This window comes from Nyctibius grandis, chromosome Z (genome assembly GCF_013368605.1).
Source record: "Nyctibius grandis isolate bNycGra1 chromosome Z, bNycGra1.pri, whole genome shotgun sequence".
In the NCBI taxonomy this organism is placed as follows: Eukaryota; Metazoa; Chordata; class Aves; order Nyctibiiformes; family Nyctibiidae; genus Nyctibius; species Nyctibius grandis.
In genome coordinates this window covers 14552701-14573345 of record NC_090695.1, presented here as the reverse complement: position 1 = coordinate 14573345, position 20645 = coordinate 14552701, and the positions used below count along the sequence as shown (strand labels likewise).

At 38.4% G+C, this 20645-nt stretch overlaps 1 protein-coding gene across 3 annotated transcripts in view; it reads right to left on the bottom strand.

The window, feature by feature from the left end:
• Positions 1-20645, bottom strand: part of NNT (nicotinamide nucleotide transhydrogenase) — a 44577-nt gene that overhangs the window by 8592 nt on the left and 15340 nt on the right. For all 3 annotated transcript variants that reach the window (XM_068424019.1, XM_068424020.1, XM_068424021.1), the window contains exons 9-19: positions 19689-19880; positions 18335-18488; positions 17275-17436; positions 16360-16470; positions 15452-15597; positions 14257-14452; positions 13402-13635; positions 11341-11501; positions 10425-10604; positions 6327-6486; positions 4826-4907 (exon numbers count right to left, since the gene is read on the bottom strand). In XM_068424019.1, coding sequence (XP_068280120.1) covers positions 4826-4907; positions 6327-6486; positions 10425-10604; positions 11341-11501; positions 13402-13635; positions 14257-14452; positions 15452-15597; positions 16360-16470; positions 17275-17436; positions 18335-18488; positions 19689-19880 — 1778 coding nt within the window. The remainder of the gene's footprint in view (positions 1-4825; positions 4908-6326; positions 6487-10424; positions 10605-11340; positions 11502-13401; positions 13636-14256; positions 14453-15451; positions 15598-16359; positions 16471-17274; positions 17437-18334; positions 18489-19688; positions 19881-20645) is intronic.

The window sequence follows — 20645 nt, the reverse complement described above, 5'->3', positions numbered from 1 at the left end:
TAAGTAAGTAACATCTGGCTGGTGCCCTATTTGGCTTACTCAACATTTTAGACACTGTATATATACAGAGAATAATTTGCCCAAGGGTTTTGCCTCACCTCCTCTTTCCCTCACCCCATTCACTTTGTGTTTTGACACCTCCCCACTTCTGTTTTCAGTACAGACAATAATCTGCTATTCAAGGTAAAAGGAGGGGAAAAAAAAAAAAGCCTAAATCTAGATTAACTGAGAAGTGCTTCATTCAGATATTCCACAGCTTGAATCCTGACATCTAACAACAGTTGCAGCGTAGCACAACTTTAAGTATCACAGTATAATGCTCTCATCACACATTATACGTAACTATACAGATTACTAGCATCAAAGCACATAGTTAGCTTAGGCCTTGTGTCATGCCTGAGGCAACAACATGTCCCTAGAAGCAGTACTTCAGCATGGACTAAGCTCAGTGGTTCTGCTGGGGTCAGGTCAGTTAAATTTAAACTGAAATAAATTAGTTAAATTAAGCACACTTAAGGGAGCATTGGTACTGGCTCACCCAGCCACTACGGTTTATCACAGGAGGGGCAAGATCCAAACATATGGCATGGACCTTAGCTCAATGCAATAATCCTCCGAAGAATCCAACTACAGGGAAGAAAGAAGATCCTGCCTCCACAAAGCATCACAAGCTGACTTAGTAAGGTCACCCGGAGCTGAGCTGACCCATATGGAACCAATGACATACCTATAACACACCCCCAGAAGCAAACAGCTACAGCTGCAACCTTGCAGAAGGCAGGTCAGGTTTGCTAGCTCTCTCTAGCTATACCCATACGGCACTTGAGCTAAAAGATCTGTTTGACTCCATTTGTCCCTTCATCTGCAGTATTAACAATTCAGAACCCACACAGTCAATTTGAACATAAGAAACAAACTGAGAACTGACACACACACACACACACACTTGTGTCCTCCTAGTAAGCATACTTCAGCTTCCTAGAAACCTGTGTCAACACATGTCGTTCTTTTGCTGCCATTCAGCAGTGACAGTAATTTCCATCTTACACACACCGAGCCAGGCAGTATCTTAAGATTGGTTGGGACAGCGTCTTCACAGCTCATCCTTTAAAATTCTTCTAGATTTTCTTGTAGAGTAACAAAGAATGACAACCATAAATTGATATAATTAAACAACTGAAGTTAATCAGTTTTATTAAGTTGTAGATAAATCTGTAGGTGGTACCCATCCACACATTCTATTACTCACAAGCAATTAGCACAATGGAGAAAAAGAACAGAACCCTAAACACATTTGATTAGAGCTCAGCCATAGAGGTAAAAACAAAAATCAAAAAATGCAGGTCCAACACTAAATCCATGCTACCACATTTTCAAAAATGTAAGAAACCCATGTTTCCAAGTGCTCAAAAGTAATTAGATTCTCCAGAATCAGAAGACAGAAATCCAAGTCCTTCAAGATACTCACCTATAAAAATTACAGAATCACAGAATCACAGGATGTTAGGGATTGGAAGGGACCTCGAAAGATCATCTAGTCCAATCCCCCTGCCGGAGAAGGATTACCTAGACCATCTCACACAGGAACGCGTCCAGGCAGGTTTTGAATGTCTCCAGAGAAGGAGACTCCACAACCTCTCTGGGCAGCCTGTTCCAGTGGTCGGTCACCCTCACCGTAAAGAAGTTTTTCCTCATATTTATGTGGAACCTCCTGTGTTCCAGCTTGCACCCATTGCCCCTTGTCCTGTCAACGGATGTCACTGAGAAGAGCCTGGCTCCATCCTCATGACACTTGCCCTTTACATATTTATAAACATTAATGAGGTCACCCCTCAGTCTCCTCTTCTCTAAGCTAAAGAGACCCAGCTCCCTCAGCCTCTCCTCATAAGGGAGATGTTCCACTCCCTTAATCATCTTCGTGGCTCTGCGCTGGACTCTCTCTAGCAGTTCCCTGTCCTTCTTGAACTGAGGGGCCCAGAACTGGACACAATATTCCAGATGCGGCCTCACCAGGCCAGAGTAGAGGGGGAGGAGAACCTCTCTTGACCTACTAACCACACCCCAGGTGTATCCTTCTAATACACCCCAGGATGCCATTGGCCTTCTTGGCCACAAGGGCACATTGCTGGCTCATGGTCATCCTGCTGTCCACTAGGACCCCCAGGTCCCTTTCCCCTACGCTGCTCTCCAACAGCTCTGTCCCCAACTTGTACTGGTACATGGGGTTGTTCTTGCCCAGATGCAGGACTCTACACTTGCCCTTGTTATATTTCATTACATTTCTCCCCGCCCAACTCTCCAGCCTGTCTAGGTCTCTCCCAAAACACTAATGTAAAAAAACCCAGAACACTAATGTATTAGCAACTAATTTGAAAGGCTGTTAAAGACGTAATTGGCATTTCTCTCAACTATGAGAGTTACCAGAAAACAACCATATGTAATTATGTTAGACTTAGAAAGCCTATACAAAGCACAATTTTAAGAGTCCTTTCACCCTGCAATACATTTTTCATATCAAGAATTTCTTACTATGCAGGAAAACAAAACACATTGATAGAAAAAGTCTTAGGAAAGTCATACTGTGGCAAAAGCTAAGATAGTTAACTTGATGTGGACATGGACAGTGTCAATGACCCATGCACAGGAGAATGAATGCAGTTTGTACTATAATATTATAGCATAATTATATACCTATACACAGAATTACTATAGAATAAAATTTAATTATATAGAAGAAATCAGATTTTCACAACTAGGGCCCTACAAACAACACAGCATGTGGCTGGAGAATTTTGGTAAGGCAAGAACTTTCAACCATTTACTCAGTTGTAACTTTGCAGAAATACAGCACCAGTTGTAGAACAAGCATTTCTTCTCCAAGGCCAATGGATTCTGGAGACTACAAGATTTAGCCTGTGAAAAGTTTTGTTGTTTTACCCATCCATAACAAGGGAAAGCTATAATGAAGGCTCAGCAATATCCAGCTTTCTATGCAATCCTACTAACGCATTAAAGATGTGATCTGCTGCAAGACCATCTCAAGTTAAGTGATGATGTTAGCTATGCAATTTAATAACTAAAGGAGTCTGAAGTTTCCAAGCTCGCCCATATTTCTAAATTTAAATCCTAGTCAAAGGTTATGCATCATGTTATATAATCTGTGCTCTTCACTGAGAATGTTATGGCTATAAGCAAAATAAATGAAAACAACAGCTCCTCTGCATCAATTATGAGCCATGAAGCAAAAAAGACCATATGACAGATGCAATTTTTCTTGGCACAGTATGAGCATTACAAACTGATGACAATCTTATGTCCATGCTGGCCCCCCTCCACAGCGGATGTGTGAGAGTGTCACTACATCTGGATGGTGAGCATACTAGGGTCCCGAGGCACTCCAGGCCTACTGAAACCAGAGGGACAGCAGCTGCACTCAATGAACACCGTGGGAGCTCCACAAAGTGATGAAAGGCCTTAATTACCACAAACTGTAAATACAGATTTATTTCATTAAAATACTAGGTAACCACTGCAGTGATCCCTTCCTGAAATCAACTCGCTTCAAGTATAAGCCAGTTATTTCAAGGATTCATTCACATTTCTCCCCTGCAAAGCCAACATAAAAGGCAAAATCAGTATCTTTTATATCACCAAGATGGATAAAAAATAAAGCTCATCCCCACAGAAGCACTGGAAGGAAAGCCAAAAGCATGAGACGCTGTCATCACATTAGCCAAGAAAGGTTCTTTTGTTGCACAACCAACAGGTCTTCAAAATTTTTACAAGACTAAAATGGCAAGGTAGACTGTGGATTTTTAACCTAAGAAGTGCATCTAACATTATAGTGTGGTTAATTCTTTTCACCATTGTTTTGAATGTGCCAGTCAGAATGGGATGTTAACTGTCTGTATTTATTTTTTTATACACAAATGGTGCTGTGTAGTAGTAAGCATTACTTCTATTAATGCAAGTCGTTAGCCCAGAAAAGAAGTAAGTCCCATGTTCCTGGTGCAGAGGCTGCTACCTGATCTACTCTTCCACTTCATACCAGACTGACCCCAGCACACACTCCTCCATACTGCAGGAGGCTCTCATTTCCTGTCTAGGAGCCTCAACTATTCCCACTGCACCCCTTGAACTATTTCCCAACAGTTTCACAAGCAGAAGTCCATTTCCTTAGCAAATTAGGACTTTAAAAAAAAAATTAAAGCTATTTAGTCTAGTATACCTCCCCTTAATGGAGGTTTCTCTAGAAGGCAATTCAAAGCACTTAAGTTATACCTGTGTTCTCTCCCCATTGACTACAAGCATAAAGAAAAACTATTCTCCCTGTTTTCCCTGTACTGAAGTCAGCTGTTGTGACTACTCCTCACTGTAACATATTTCCACAAAGTGGTTGCTTCCACAGAGCTCTCCAACCTCCACCTTTAGAAGAGGCTGCTAACTGTTCTCTGGAACGTAATACAAAAAGCTACATTAAAGTTTTACTTTTCAAAAAATTTTACTGCTTGTTTTGTAGAAAAGTACAACTGAGCATATGTATCTAAAGCAGCTAAATTACCTTTCAAAACAGTAAGCTTTTGTTGCTACAATAAAGAAGTATTAAACTTTAAAGTCATTCTGTTTAACTAAACTTCAGCATGACACCAAACAAAGCCAAACCAAAGAAACCACTACCACCACAAAAAAAAACCAAAAAAAACCAAAAAAAACCCACAATACTGGTGAAAGAAAAATTAAACCAAAACACAGACTTGTAGAGGATTTTAATGGAACAGAAAAAAAAAACAAACCTGTAATACTTTACATCAAGGAAAGTACTTACCTGACATTTTTCCCTTGTTCTCTCAACATCTTCACCAGATCAGCTATGGGGTACTGAGCTTTTGCTGCACACAAACCATAACCTGAAAGAATTTCCAAATTTTAAGCTGTTTTTCTGTTTCACTACAGACAGAATAGTTACAGATAATAAGTGTACTTTCCACACAAACAGAAGCTCTCATAATTAAAAATAAACAGAAAACAAATAACAACTCTCTCTCTCTACATAAATATCTTTCTGTCTCTCTCAGATACTCATATATTCCCAGGGGAGTTTCAGCCTGACCACTGTAGTTCTTCTCATCTTTTTGGTCTCCTGACCACTAACAGTGCAGTGGTTTGACCAGCCAAACAACACAAGTAACTCATTTCAGCTTCACAAAAACACATGTTCCTTTCTCTATCAGAAAAGGATGTTTCAGACAGGTACATTGAAAAATTGATGAAGAGGCTACTATCAGGTTTTTTCACCACCATATCCTCAAAAAAATTTTGGATTTGCATAATGAAAATCTAGTAGTTGAATATGGCTTTTAGCAGCAAATAATCTTTTCAGTCTTCTGTCTGAATTAATTCATCTGAGCAATAATGCTGAGGAAAAAAATGCAGCGTATAAATTACTAATGGTGTCCTCAAGGTTCGACCACAGAAACAAGAGGCAAACTCCTTGAAGATGTTTGCAAGCTTTGTTGGAAACAAAGGTAACTTCCCAAATTAGAACCCTACCTCACTGATGTTTTCATTTAAGCTGAAGCAAAATGAAAGACAACTTTGGTTTTTCGCATTCTCATTCCAATGCTAAAATAAATTTAACGCAACAGTTGTGCCATTCAGTTGAAGGAAAACAAGTCTTGAGCGATTCCCTACCTGACCTCTCCTAACTGGGAATGTGCTGTTGAGCCATATAAGCCTGCAGCCAACATAATAGCTTCAGACAACTCACGGTTTTGGTTTTCAGGGTGTTTTCTCCTTTAATTCCAGTATTTATTGTATACTAGCTACATACTAGCTACATTTTAGGTGCGTTTCTGCCGTTTTTTAAACAAAACAATGCAGAACTGAGCAAGTAGATGAGAAGGATAAACAAAATCCTCTCTTTCAGTAACTTAACAGACAGGTATTTTGTTATTGGTACCACTGGTACTGTGGTAGTCCTTGGAAACTCACACCAGAACAGCTGCACACAAAATTAACTGTAAACATAATTCACAAAAGACAGTCTTTGTCCTGAAGAATTTAAAATCTAAATAAATAGGATAAATTTTGAAGAGACACATAAAAGGAAAAATAAAGTGCCATACACATGTCTACACAGAGGAATGACGACTAACCTGGGAATAAAAACAGATCCCAGTCAATATTTGACATGCTGCTGCTATGTTGCAACTGCAAGACAAACTACAGTTTCTTGTTTTGTTTTGGGGCTTTGTTTGTTTGGGGGTTTGTTTTGTTTTTAAATACATCCTCTGAACATCTTGCTGTACGAGTCAAAAGGATCTTACCCGGAGTAATAATAATATTATTGGCTTCCTTCATCATTTCAACTGCATTGTCCACATTGATTTCTGTGTGGGTTCCAGTAATTTCCATGGGCTTCCCACCAGCTGTTGACGTGGTGCCATAGCCCCCTAGAATCACATTTGCAAGGGAACGGTTCATAGCCTGAAAGACAAGAGCTAAAGATGAAATCCAAAAATAAAGGAGAGGAGATGTCCACAAAGAAAACTTCTGAAAATACTAAAGCCTTCCTGACAATAGTCTTCATCTGCTGGTTTTGCCTGCTTACAACTCAAAAATTCTTAACACAGGCTCCTTAAAATAGAGACACAGATTAACTCAACAATAGCCAAACATCAGTTTCTAACACATGACAACGCACACGTAATGAGAAAGCATCAGCATCTACCCAACACAAAGAGCAAAACAACACAAATAGCAAGTAGTGGTCTCTTTTTGTTCTTAAAAGGGAAGGATATAAAAGGATGCATATTTGATGACAGAATTTTTTTTTTTACATACACATATATACACACACACACCATTTTTGCAAGATATTTTCCTAAGTTCTTAAGCAATTCAACATGTAAGCACAGAACTGCTATATGACAGCATGGAAACCATGTAGGTAGTACAGAAGCAAAGCTCCTACAGCATCAGGACAGGAAAGAACACGACAAAGCTAAGTAGCCACACAAAACTAACCAAATGCTAACTAAAAACAAACTGTAATGAACTGAAGGGGGCCATTAACTTACTGGCTGAGCACCAAAGGGGAGGAAGAGATCTTAAATTAGGAGCTTTAAGAGAAGAACACATCCTGAAAATTCAGCTCTGTAGATACACAGCCAGGAAAAGCCACTGGCTAAATGCTTTCATTGGCATATCTCCTTGTGAGTGTGGTTCCAAAGCAATATCTGGCAGTATCTGGAAGTAGGCAAAACTTGTAACTGCAGTAAACAAAACTTCAGAAGTAGGAAAGGAACAGGACAAATTGCTTCTTTAAGTAAACATGTGTATCGTGTCTGCTGTGCTAGCTCAGAAACCACAGCAAAATTTAAGAATGGGTCTGGAGAGGCACACATACAAGCGAGAGGAAACACCCACAAAGAAGTATGCTTCCAAGCGTTCTTTTTCTATGGATATTTCAAGTCATGCATCTCCACAGGTTTTTTGCTATAGCCTGAGAAGATACATCATTCTGTGAAATTCATCATCTGGCAAACAAGTACAATGAAGATGTTAGAAGAACTTTTGTTTATCCTGATAAATCATCACTGTTTCAGATGCTGTAAGAAAGGTGCACAAATGCAGTGAAATCAGCGTCTTTCTACTGCCTGCAGTAGGCAGTAGTTCATATCCTCTAAGAACACGCTGCCTTTGACATATATCACAATATTAAATCTTCAAACAGGAAAACAGACTACTTCGTATAATTACAGCAGTTAAGTGTCAGGTAAGACAGCCTAGACAGAAGAACACTTCAGATGTTGTACATGCTAAGCTTACAAGAACCAAAGCACTTTCTATGCATATCTAAACCAAAAGACCACATTAAGATCAGGTCAAAGGAAAAAAAAGTTCAAATATTATTAGAAATCTGAGAATCCACACAAAGCAAGCATGAGATTGAAGCACCCTTGCCTGGCTCCACACCAGAGAGCCAAGGAAAAAGGGAAGTCTGGCAAAAAAGGGGGTGGTACAGAAGGTTTCAAAATGAGCCAAGACCTCATCAAGCAACAATTAACCAATGCAGCTAAGACCTACTACTCAGCACAGGGACAGTGTGGAAACTCTTCTATAGCCTCTTTCACCCTCTTTACCACCACAGAACGCAAACATATATAAATAAAGTGCAGGCTTCACCATTCACATTCAAATACCAGCAAAAAATCCTCTCTGCTGTGCATACACAGGTGATACTGGCCAGGAGCTTACAGCCCAGGGAAAACTAAACCCTTCATCCCTGAGAACTCCAAGTCCTTCCACTGTGCCCACAGAAACTTCACAGCTAGTATAGGTGATGGGCCAGTGTACAATTTATAAGACCAACACAATTTGTCCTTTCTCTTGCTGTTTCATCATCGCAAGTAACAGTTCCTCTTTGACCTGAAGTGTCAGAATCAGGACCAATTTGTCAGGGCCAATTTTATCAACTCAAGATTTAAGAGATTATCTACATAGGCTTTGGATGATTAAGCTACAGTCTTATCACCAAAAGTGATTGGAAATGTTGTAAAAAGAAGGTTTCAACCATTAAGAGGTTTCCACAAACACCTTCTCATCTGTACTAGATAAGCTTCAACAAATATACTGCTTTGGATGGAAGTCATACCGGGTGGGGGGCGGGCAGGGAAGGAGTGAAAAACTGTTGCTTCATTACCACAGGTTGCAACAGCCTAAAGCAGAGTTTATTGAAACTCTTGAGCATTTTTTCTCCTGAAATGCAGCTTCAAGACAATGATACTGAATCCCTTGATTATAACAATGCTTTTAAAAGTAATGATTTCCATTAAAGGAAGTAAAACAGGGAAGAAAAATGCTGGACTAGAAACAAGTTATTCTGCTTATTGTGCAGAAATTATACAAAATAATTTTAATTTTACCAGTTAATCAACTTTAATTGTCTAAGCTTATGTGAAACAGCACAAGATTTCTAGAATAGTACCTCAAAAAACTAAACTTCCTGAAATTTGAGAAATGCATAGATGAAAGCCACTCTGCCACTACATAACTATTTTGCTAATTACTTCCCCAGGCTTCCTATTTACCTAGATTCCTCCAACCAACAGATGCAAGTATCTCAAAACTCTCTGTGAGTGCTGAGAGGAATTAGCAATAAAATAAATTAAAAAAGGAAGGGGACAGTAAAAGAAAAATGAACGTATAGAATGACTATGCCTGCTGGTAAATACGTACCAAACAGATCATATTCGCACCAAGACTTACAAGAATTTGATCTTTAAAGAACATACTTTTCCTACGTGTGTTGCCCATAAGCACCATCTTTCTACTGATATGGACTAAACTGCTGACTGCATACAGATATATATGTATATATATTTATATATAAAAAGATGTCCCATGAGCCACATAATCTGATTTCCTTTTGATAAGGAGATACAAAATGTTCAAGAAAGAACAAGATTCTTTAAAATTCATACCTGGGATTATTCATTTGAACTCACCTCCACAAAACTGCACAAAAATACTTTTTTAAGCTTTTCTGAAACTGTTCCTCAAGATCGATGAAAATGAACGACATTCCTAACATGGTAACAGCATTATCAGCAGAGACAAAGTAAAGGAAGACAGCCTGGAGTGACCATAGGAAAACATCAGGACAGAAGAACAGCAACACTGATCATACAAGAATACAAGAGCAGAAGTGAAACAGAATTACACAACAGAGAATCAGGAGGCTGGCAGCTGTTGCACTGTGAACACCTTAAGTCATTACCTCTCCATCTTTGAAAACAAACAGGAGAGAGACACAGGAAAACAAGAGACTTCTGTACAAGTGTTCCAGAGAAAAGGAGACCATTACTAATAGCGCAATATGATTTACACACAAAGTTGAAGCTCAAGCTTGCTCTGACAGACGTTAGTATCAGCAATACATTAATGCAAGACTGCTGCCACCCCGTGGTACTTCGAAGTAGCTGCTCTGAAGAAAGTAGCACTTTCCCACACGCCAAAAAACAAATTTTAATTACTCTCTAAAAAAAAAAAGTTTGGTTCGATTAAAATAATTCACTACTTAAAGTATCTCCTGCTGATAAATTTTAAATTTAACAACACTGCAGTGACATGACTAAAAAAAAAAAAAACACACCAAACCACCAGCTGAGCGCAAGTCATCACACCTATTTAAGCCCAGATTCAAACCCTCAATACCCAAGTCAATACAGAGGCTTTCCTCACAGTTTTGAAGTAACTGTCTCTCCAAACCAAAGAGAGATGACTGACATGCAGTCCAACAGTTTCAATCAAGAATTTCCTAGTCCATGAACACCTAGCAGATTGCTTAACTTTCTAGCAAACATGCTGAATAAGGTTTTTCATTACTTGAAAAACATGCACAGTTTCTGCTGACTTCTTACCACACACATGATGTAAGAGAGGATGGCCCCAGAGGAGCCAATGAGTGCACCAACAATGGTCAACAAGTTGTTGTTCAGTAGGAAGCCCTCAGCACACAAAGCCCATCCAGAATAACTGTTCAGGACAGTAATAACTACAGGCATGTCAGCACCTCCAATAGCTGCTGTTAAAGTGACACCCTGGAAAAGGAATGAAAATACTTCAGTATAAGCTACAACTAAGGAGAATATGCAGAGAAGACAGTCTGCCTGCAGCACTGAAAAATAAATATCAAATTACTTAATAACCTATTCAAGTATTTTCAATGTAAGAGACGAAGCTGTGGCCTAAGGATTGGACTTACCTATTCTGCCTTCTGAGTGGACAGGAAGGCACTCCACTGTCCTCATCCTGTGCTTAGTCACTTATTTTTATTCGCAAAAATATCCTACCAGCTCCATGGAACTGTTCATACCATTAAAGGATTCATATTGAGCAGTCTTTGCAAGACTCAGTTTACACAATGGTAATATTTAGGGTAAATTTTGCAACAGCTGGTGTGAGTGAATGGGGAACTTACACATGGGGATAACCTTATTAAGTTATCATGATAACCTGTAGATCCAGTGCTCTTTTAAGTATTTTAAGGGTAAACTTTCCAAACAGTCTTTTAAAATATCTGTTGATCATATAAAAAGGTTTCATTAAGTCATAGCTGCAAAAAGTATATATATACATGCCTGTTCTCTGGAACAGTTCTGGTTTACAGCTAGATTTAGGAAAGTCAGTTGCTACTTCCTACTGCAAATTACCATACAGGCACTATGATGATCGTGACTCAGGATGGTAAAATACAATCATTAAGAGGAAACTTGGAAAGCTGAAAAACAAACTGCTTGTTTAATTTGTTTCACCTCCTACCACTCCCTGACTTACCATTATGGCTGAGAGAGCTGACACAGAACCTAAGCAAGTAATTCCCGTAGTGTAACTAGGATCAATCATGTATGGAATCATTCCACCAACACTGGCAGCCAGCAATCCTGCGTTCAATGCATGTCGACCAGGCAAGAGCAGTGGTGCAGAATTCAGGATACCTGCAATCAAACGCATATTCAGAGACTGACACATACATTCAGGAGAGCCTGTCTCTTTCCCCAGAGAAGACTGAATACCTCAAGCAAAAGAAAAATTAAAAAAAGAAAAAGAGAGGGACAGGAGATAAAACAAGTTAGTTGAAGCTGAGATCTTGTGCTGACTCAGTATTGCAACACATACAAACTTACTCTAGATTCTCAAATACTCCTGTTTAAACTCGTTTTACTTCCTAATCTCGCTGAAGTACTTCAGAATAATCACGGAAATCTCTTCTGCTCTTGAAAAGCTTTTTTTTTTTTTTTTTTTTTTTTTTTTTTAAGAAAAACATACTTTCATTCTGGCCTCAAGTCCTTGTATGTTGTGTATGATGCTCTGTAATAGGAAGCTTTTAGCTGAAACTCCTTAGTACAGGTATTATCTCAGTCTCTCAAAAGCTGTGTGCTTAGAAAAACATGACTATGCAGATAACCCCAAATATAACACACTCCTGCCTTCAAATCCTTTAATTTCACCAGTACCCTCAGTCACACAGATTTTTCACACTGGCAGAGACTTAAGGGGAAGAGAGGGTTCAGTATTTGTGTGATTCAGTTTAAAAAGACAATTACGTATTTATTTTCACCCTAGGCTTTTTTTTTTTTAACTTTTTCCAAACAACACAGCAAAGAGTAAAAATAATGCAAGTTTATCTGTTACTTTTGGTGTAAGTAACTACTTAGTGTATGTCTCATTTAAATTTAGCTGAATTCAAGGGAAAGAATGAACTGATGGTCTCAGGACTAGGAGTCAAAGTGTGTGACCTACCACCTTTAGTTCAATAGTATTGACAAGCTCATTATTATCATGCTGATATGAAAAGGCAAAGGGGAAAAAAATAAAAACAGGAGAGTGGGCTGAAACAGGTGGTGAAGTTCACAATGGACACATGCACAAATCACTGAAGGGGTGGAGGGGGTAAGATGGAGAATAGAAAAAAAATAACTGAGAAGAAATAGATGAGTAACTAAGCAGAAATACATCAGAAATACATACTACTGACAAATCCTTCAAAAGATTATTAGAGAAGACCGCTTTCCATCCATGTCATGCTTCCTCCTTCAATGGCTGGTCTCATAAACACTGAAGAAAGCTAACAGATGTTTCCCAAAGGAACTATTGCAAAGCTAATAACAGGATTAGTAACAGGAAGCTCTTAGCCAGAACTTCTTAGTACAGGTATCATGTCAGTCTCTCAAAAGCTATGTGCTTACAAAACCAAAAATAAATGCAATAAAGAAACTTTCAGGTGCATAAGAATCAGGAATTAGTGAGTATTTCATTTAGAAGGCATATTTACTAAAACTGTAAGAGGTATGGAGCATGGTGTTTGCACAGTACGTAAACAGACAGGGAAATGAATGGTTTAAAGTGAGGTGATCTCAACTGATACTGCAACCTACCTACCTAAATGAAGCCTGCTATGCTAAGAACAAATCCCATAAATATTAGCACTGCTCATTGCGACCAGAAACATCATGGTTTCCATTAAAATGTCTGCTCAGGAACACAAAGTTGTGATCACAAGAGTTCATAAAATCAATTAGAGAAACAGTGTCAGGTAGTGTCTTAACAACAATAAAGCAACACATTTCTAGACAAGATGAATTGAGGGAAGCTTACATGACTTGGTAATTAATAGCAGTAGTATGTGAAGCACTGAAGACAAACCTTTTTTAACTAAAGCCATCCTCAAATTAAACAGAATTAAAAAGTACACTCATAAGAATTAAACATAAACTTTTACCTGATGCAAAATACAAGGTTTCTTTCCAGTTACACAGTGTTCTAAAGGCAGAGCTAAACCCTAGCAGAAAAAAAAAACCCTTTAACAAATACTTAATTCTGAATGGAAGGTCTCACCTTGCAGTTTTCCATAAGCAACAAGAGAGCCACTGAAAGTCACTCCACCAATGTATGTGCCAAGGTATGCCACAATCTTGGTGAGCTTTGCAGATGGATCAGTAGCGAAGTGAGGATATTCAATCATGTATTCTGCTACACAGGTGAGCACAGCAGCCAAACCAACCAAACTATGGAAAGCAGCCACTAGCTGAGGCAGATCTGTAATCTGGATACGTTTAGCAATCGTCAAACCTATTGAGAGTTGAAGACAGAAGGGAAGTCTTACAAAACACAACCAATCTTTGCAGCTAGAAATTAATGTATCATGGTTCAGTGTGCAATGAACACATGTATGCACATGCCTGTTCAATGGAAAAATTTGTTCTACATTAGAAACTGCTATGGCACTTAACTGAAAGCTGCATATGCGTATTTTATGCAACGAGGATATCATGGAAATTAGAGAGAAGATTAAAGCATATCATGCTCTTAGAAGCTTCACTACATACTGAGAAATTCAACATTTTCTGTGATGAAAGCACCGGGTGAAAAAGGGAATTTGGGAGCATTCAGTTATGAACTGAAGTATGAAGTTGGGCAAGTTCATTTACCTCTGCAAAGCCAGTTTCCCTAACAGAGATAATGGGCTCCTGCTTTTCCACCAGACACCCCATTCTTTACCACATCCTGATGCACTAATAAAAGCCCTGGGACTTATGATTCTTTGTTAACATATTTGCAAAATAACATACACAAGTCATAAGCATATGTTAGTCAATTCACCTGTGAGCTACACAATATTTTGTGTATATACAGCTTGCATAAACACATGTATAGAGCATATATTGTTAGTTTATAGTATCATACACATACCTATGGTACCACCAAGTGCCATTGCACCTGACATCTGCGCCAACAATTCAGGTGAGGGTTTAAGGCCTCCAAGAGTTGCTGCTAAACCTCCTGCAACACCAATCATACCCAAAGCATTTCCAAGACGAGCTGTTCCTTGGGTGGACAGACCAGCCAGAGCACCAACACAGCATAAGCCTGAGCCCAGATACATCATCTTTAAAATAAGAAAAAAATCAATATGCATACATGAAGTAGAGACAAAGTGCACAATCATTATAAAAATCTTTCCGATTATTACATAAAAGGGCTGATTTCTCCAGAATGTGTATAAGTCACAGTTCTTAACTGAAGTCAAAACTCTTGACTGTGAGAAACTGTTGTACAGGATGTGATTTTGACCAATTAAAATGTGTTATCGATTAAAACTTTTTCCCCCACTTTATGACCTTGGTTTATTTGCACTATGAATACTAAACCTGAGTCAAGCCAATTTTCCTTATCAGTCCAGAAGCAAGTTTTTCTTTAGTACAAACCCAAAGCTCACCTGCCCTGTTCATTATAGGAATAGTTTCAGAATTTGCTTATGGCACATTTGAACTCCTGTTTTCAAAAAGTATAAATGAACAAATGAACTGAGCTGTTCATGTCTAGAGAACTGAAAAAACACAAATATATTACAAGCCCCTGGCATAAAGGTATGTTTGGATTCACTTTTTCCAGACGCAGAAGGCAATATACACTGACTTTTCTCACCATTAAAACAAATGCAAACAGAAGGTTACCAAAACAGGTGTTACAGGCACAAACCCTGTACATCTCTCTGTGCTGAAATCTCATCCCATCCAGATGTCATACCTACTTTAACTGTCATGCCAAGCTGAATTTTCAGGAACATTTAAACCAAAGACTGACTTCTGTAGTTGTTCTAGCATTTAAGCTGTAATTTAGGAAAAATGTCAAAAAAATACCTGCTGCTTTATATGGGGGGAAAAAAAACAAAACAAAACAAAACTTTTAAAATTTGCAGATTCAGCATTTGGGGTATGATTGCAAGCTTAAAGTTAATCAGTTTTGGATTGGCCTTGTGGGAATACGTAGCCGATGAAAAGACCATGGCTAATTTGCTATTTACCCCTCAACAGAGTAAGCAGTGAAGAAGCATACATACCATGCTGTGAACATTGGGCTAAGAGCCACTAAATTATCTTGTTACCTGTTCAATGTTATAGCCACCGTTGAGAGCAGCTGCATAGCCTCCTACAAATACACCACCAGGAAGTAGGTACAAGTAGTTGTACTCAGGAGGATCTGTGGGACGTTTGAACATATCCAGCATTCTCTGTGTAACTAGAAACCCACCTGGCCAAAGTAAAAAACAATTTTAAAAAATTAAAATCTGAAACTAAGCATATGCCAAGCTATAAGGGAAATATTTCGTTAAATCGTATTACCATACAAAGTTAGCAACTGACACCAATAAAGCCTCTGAAGAGCTAGTAATCTAGAAAAGCACGAGGAAACAAAGGTGTAATCAGGGTGAGATCCTGTTGTCTTTTTTAACCTCTGGAGGAAATTCATAAAAGGAGGAGTTGGAAAGCCTGGAGGACTTGCTCTGGCTCCATACTGTATGCTGACTGTACGATACACCTTAGTTTATGACTGTGTCCTTTTCCCCATCTACTCTAGCAAAAAGCAGTATTTATAGGTCACGTTGCTAACTTTCTTATCTTTTTTATTTGTGAAGCTGGGACTTCTGAAGCTCAAGCAAGCAGAATTTTGTTCTATGCTACTAGTATATTTTTCAAGTAGGAAAAGGAATACAAGGACAATTGAAGTACCATCTTGGGATATATAGGAAAAGATATTTCATATAAATTATAAAAGAAAAATGCACATTTAAATGCTTCCCTAAAAAAAAGGAAGGTCGCACACAGGGTGTGTGAACAAGATACAGTAACTACTATGAAAATTTGGGGTGGGGGGGCGGTCTTCATTGATGGATGCTCTCAGATCCTATTCCCAGAATAGTATTTCTGGAATCTATAGAATTAAGATCTAGAAGAAATAAAAGTTACTCAACTGCTTTAAAGTTACCCTCAGGAGAAAAGCTAACATTCATACCTGCAATATTTACCGAAGAGATAAAGGCCGAAAGCACTGCTAGACTTTGAGGAGTGTTTTCAGGAAGATAGCTTCCTCCCATCAATACCAGCCCACCAACTGCAGTTAGTCCTATTTAAAAGAGAAAAAAGTGTTACTGAACCTTAAAAGGCTCTATACCTATAGCAAGTTTCCTTTCAGCTGTCAAACAGATAGCAGTCAACTCAGATTCTGACCCCTACTCTACACATTACTATTTAAACAAATAGTAACAATTCAGCAATACAAACATGTTCCAAAAGAAAAAACATTAGTATATGAATATAGCTTTGAAGTACAGTGCCTCAAGCACAGAGTCAGCCTCCGAGTACTTGTTCGATAGAAGAAACTTTGATTTTAACAGTCAAAGTAGATCAGACTCATAACCTGCCACATACACACACAGAGATATACAAAACTTTACATATTTATAGAGTTATTAATCTTACAGGTCACTTGGGAATTTTTTCTCTCCCTCTCCTCTCAAAACATATAGTCAGAGGCAAGGAAAAAAAGAATGCAGAAAATATGAAACAAAAGTTATTTTCAGGGCAACATTTTGGAGAGATGGGAGGAAAGATGTGTTCTATGAAAGGAGAAACTGCAGCACTCAAAGTAAAACAAACTTTAAAGCAAACAGGCTAAGAGTGCAAAATTACTTATAAAAATTAAAAATACACAGCACCACATCTGCCCTTCTTTTGAAAAAACATACTTTCAGGAAGAGTATGTTTCAGGTGTCTTTGCTATTTATGAAAGTAAACTCAGACATGCAAAGTAGTACTAGGCTATCTGGCATTTTAAAAGGCATATCAGCAGACTTCTGTCTGAAGTTTGAGCAAAAGGAGCTGTGCCTACTTCAAGTAGAAAATAAGCAGTTGTGTGACAGCCACTTACCTGAGATAGCATTAGTCACCGACATGAGTGGAGAGTGAAGAGCAGGAGTCACACCCCATACTGTATGGTACCCCACTATTCCAGCTAGGCCAAATGTTGTCACCATTTGTGTGAAAGCATTATTAGGAGCTACAAGGCCCAGTCCTAACATGCCAGCTAAACCTAGAAGAAAAGCACAGCAAAACTTTTCTATAACTTTTCAATGGTGTCTTACACATAAACTTCGCACAACAGGAGTCCAGTATTGAGCTAAAAGCAATATGGAGTTTTGTGCATGGACTTATTTCAAGATCAGCTGGATCATCTTTGTCAACTACAAGGCTCTTTTGGTGCAACTGTTTCTTTTACAATAGAAAATAAAACCATAAATATAATACACACATCTTTGTTATGCATGCACACAAAGCAGCAAAGATAGGTTTCTACACCAACACTGAATCCTGTCACTCTCCTGTTCTACAGCAAAAATGTAGAAGAGCCACAATCATGTTGATATACTACTTGGAAGACTCAAAGGATGCACATGAAGAACAGAGGTTATAATTAAGAATACTCAATTCATTAATTACCTCATGCAGAAGTGCTGATGCACACTCAATACCAAATGATAAGAGCCAATATTTATTTGTCAAGACAAATGTCCTATTCTCAGTACTTCAGTAGATTGTGGGCATTTAAGTCTCATATAATACATTAAAGTTTGAAGAAAGCAATGGCATTGAATTGATTATGCTGCGAAGTATGGGAACAGTCCCTAGCAGGAGTCCTTCAGATTTTTAAGTATTTTATTCATACTTAAATAAAGCCAAACACACATACATGCAAACAACATAAGTCGGTACTGTTTTAAATGTTAATACTTTCGGTTAAATTTCTATAATGTTATTTTCCCTCTCAAAAGCAATTACTACACTACAGATTTTGCTCTAGGATACACAAGCCAATCAACTGCTCTCCCAACTAGTTATTAAATTGAATGAGTAGGATAAGGAGTCCCTTAAAAGTATTAGCCAAATGAGGAGCACTCTACACTGATTCTCCAGCTCTGGAAGTTGCCTACCTGCTGTGTATACAGATGCACTAGTCATAGTTTTTCTAAAAGGTGTAATAGTAGCTGCTTTTTCCGCTTCCAGCTCTGCTACAGTCTTCTGCTTCACAGGGGCTCCTTGAGGAATGTTATTTGGTGGAGGTGCTGGGAAAATCACCTTGCCATCCTGACAAGAGATATTTACAGTTACCCCTAACATGGAAGATGCTTTATAGTTAGACGAGCCTACTCTTCTCAATCCTGCAACTCAGATAAGTCTTAACATCCTACAGCCATGCCACAGGATGCCTCCTTTTCTGCATCAGCAGAAATTTGCAGAGCTGGATGATCAGTACAGCCTGACCAAGTTAACCATACTGTTTACACGTTTTTTCAGACAAGATTTAATATCATATTAATATTAATATTAATATTAATTAATACTAATAAATTAATACTATTAAATATTAATATTTAATAGCAGAAACCAAAACAGAGTTCCTTAAATGGAAAATATTTACGCAAAATAAAACAGGGTCTTGGAAATAGCAAAATCTGCTACAGATCTGAACTGAAATCAGAGCCTACCCAGACCTCAGCTAGGTATCAAGCATGATGTCTCACATTTCTTGCTGTTCTTCAGGCCTCTGGAGGAACAACGGGTGGAGCTGTCAGACCTGAGCTGTACACACCACTTCAGTGGTCTGGGAGAGCTGAAGTCAAAGCAAGCTGCCTCCAGAGTAGGTATCACAAGCATTACAAAATGTTGGCAACATTATTCAGCGCTCAACAGAAATGAATACCTCTTACCTAAAATTATTTGCTTATTATTTGCAAATATTTATTTGCTAATTATTATTTGCTAATATTTATTATTTGCTAATAGTTGCAGGAGGAGAGCCCATACTGGCCCATGCCCTAAGTTTGTATTTTATTATTTCCTAATAGAGCTTAAAGTACCCTGCACATTCTAGTTCCACCAGTTTTTCCTGAAGTTACTCTTATAAGAACAGAAACATGTATTTATTAAAAAAAAAAATAAGGAAGAATGAAACATTACTACAGGACCAGAAAAACAAACGTGTTAAATAACTATGCTTTCATCACATGAATACAACATGCAAATTTAATCTTTTTCCTATTTTTCAATAGTAGATGTTAGGTATTTGTTTCACCATGACAAGAAGACAACAGCAAAGAGGTTTCCCTTCACAAAATGGGCACAGGAATATTCAGCTGAATACAAACACGATTGCCCACACTGTCCATCAAGCCACATTTGAAGTCTATTGGCATGCAAAATCTTCGAATGCATTTTAAAGTGACAACACTGATAATTTGTGAGGACATACGTTTACCTTTAAGAGGATAATATTTACTGACTTACCTTCATTACTACAGTTCCTCTAATAACATGATCCAGAGTCCCATAATCAAACTCATCCTTTGGATCAAAGTAGAAGTTCTCTTTGTCAGGACTAATAGCCTTTAGGAGTTTGATAATATTATTAGAATACAGAGTACTGGCCTGAGTAGCCATTCTGCTAGGCAGGTCTGTGTAGCCAATGTGTGTAACACCCTGAAAAAAAAAAAATCAAGCAAAATATTAAGGATTAGTTCAACCTCTGAAGAAGCAGCATCTCTTCCAATATATCCTTCTGGAAATATGTATACAAGCCATTTCATTTATTTCTGTTTTTAACACCAGCTAAAACTGTAACCTGCAGCTCTAACACTATTAAGCTGGGGGAGGATTACTCACAACAGTTACAGAATTCAAAATGATCAAACCAAACACCTTAAATGCTATTAGCAACACATCTACACAGACAGGAATATGTATTGGTGCAAGAGCTTGTCCTCTCCAAATCCTACCATTCTCTCAGAACTTAGCTTCTTAAAGGTAACAGATTATCCTGCCCAATGCTTGGCATCTTCTCAGTCCTTCTGGAAGACATGAACTGGAGGCAGCTTTCTGACAGAGGAGTGAAGGGAGCTTCCTCAGAGCTAGCTAGCTGTGCAAGTTATATGCCTGGGTTCACATTTACGTAAAGATGTAACATAATATATCAACACTCTTTAAAAAACAAATATGAGTATACCTGGCTATCAGGGTCTTGAGCTTTTGGAAGGTGTGGGAAGCTGAGGCTGGCATACACTCTTCATGCTCAAGCAAGTCTGTGCTAAATCACTGCTCCTGAGACTTACAGCTAAGATCCATGCATGCTTGCAGGAACTCTGGCTTCTTAATGCAATGCTCTGGCAACTGCTAGTAGTTCTGCACTGCTTCTCTTTTCCACAGCTCAGTGCCAATATACTATATCCAGGGGTCATATTCCTCTTA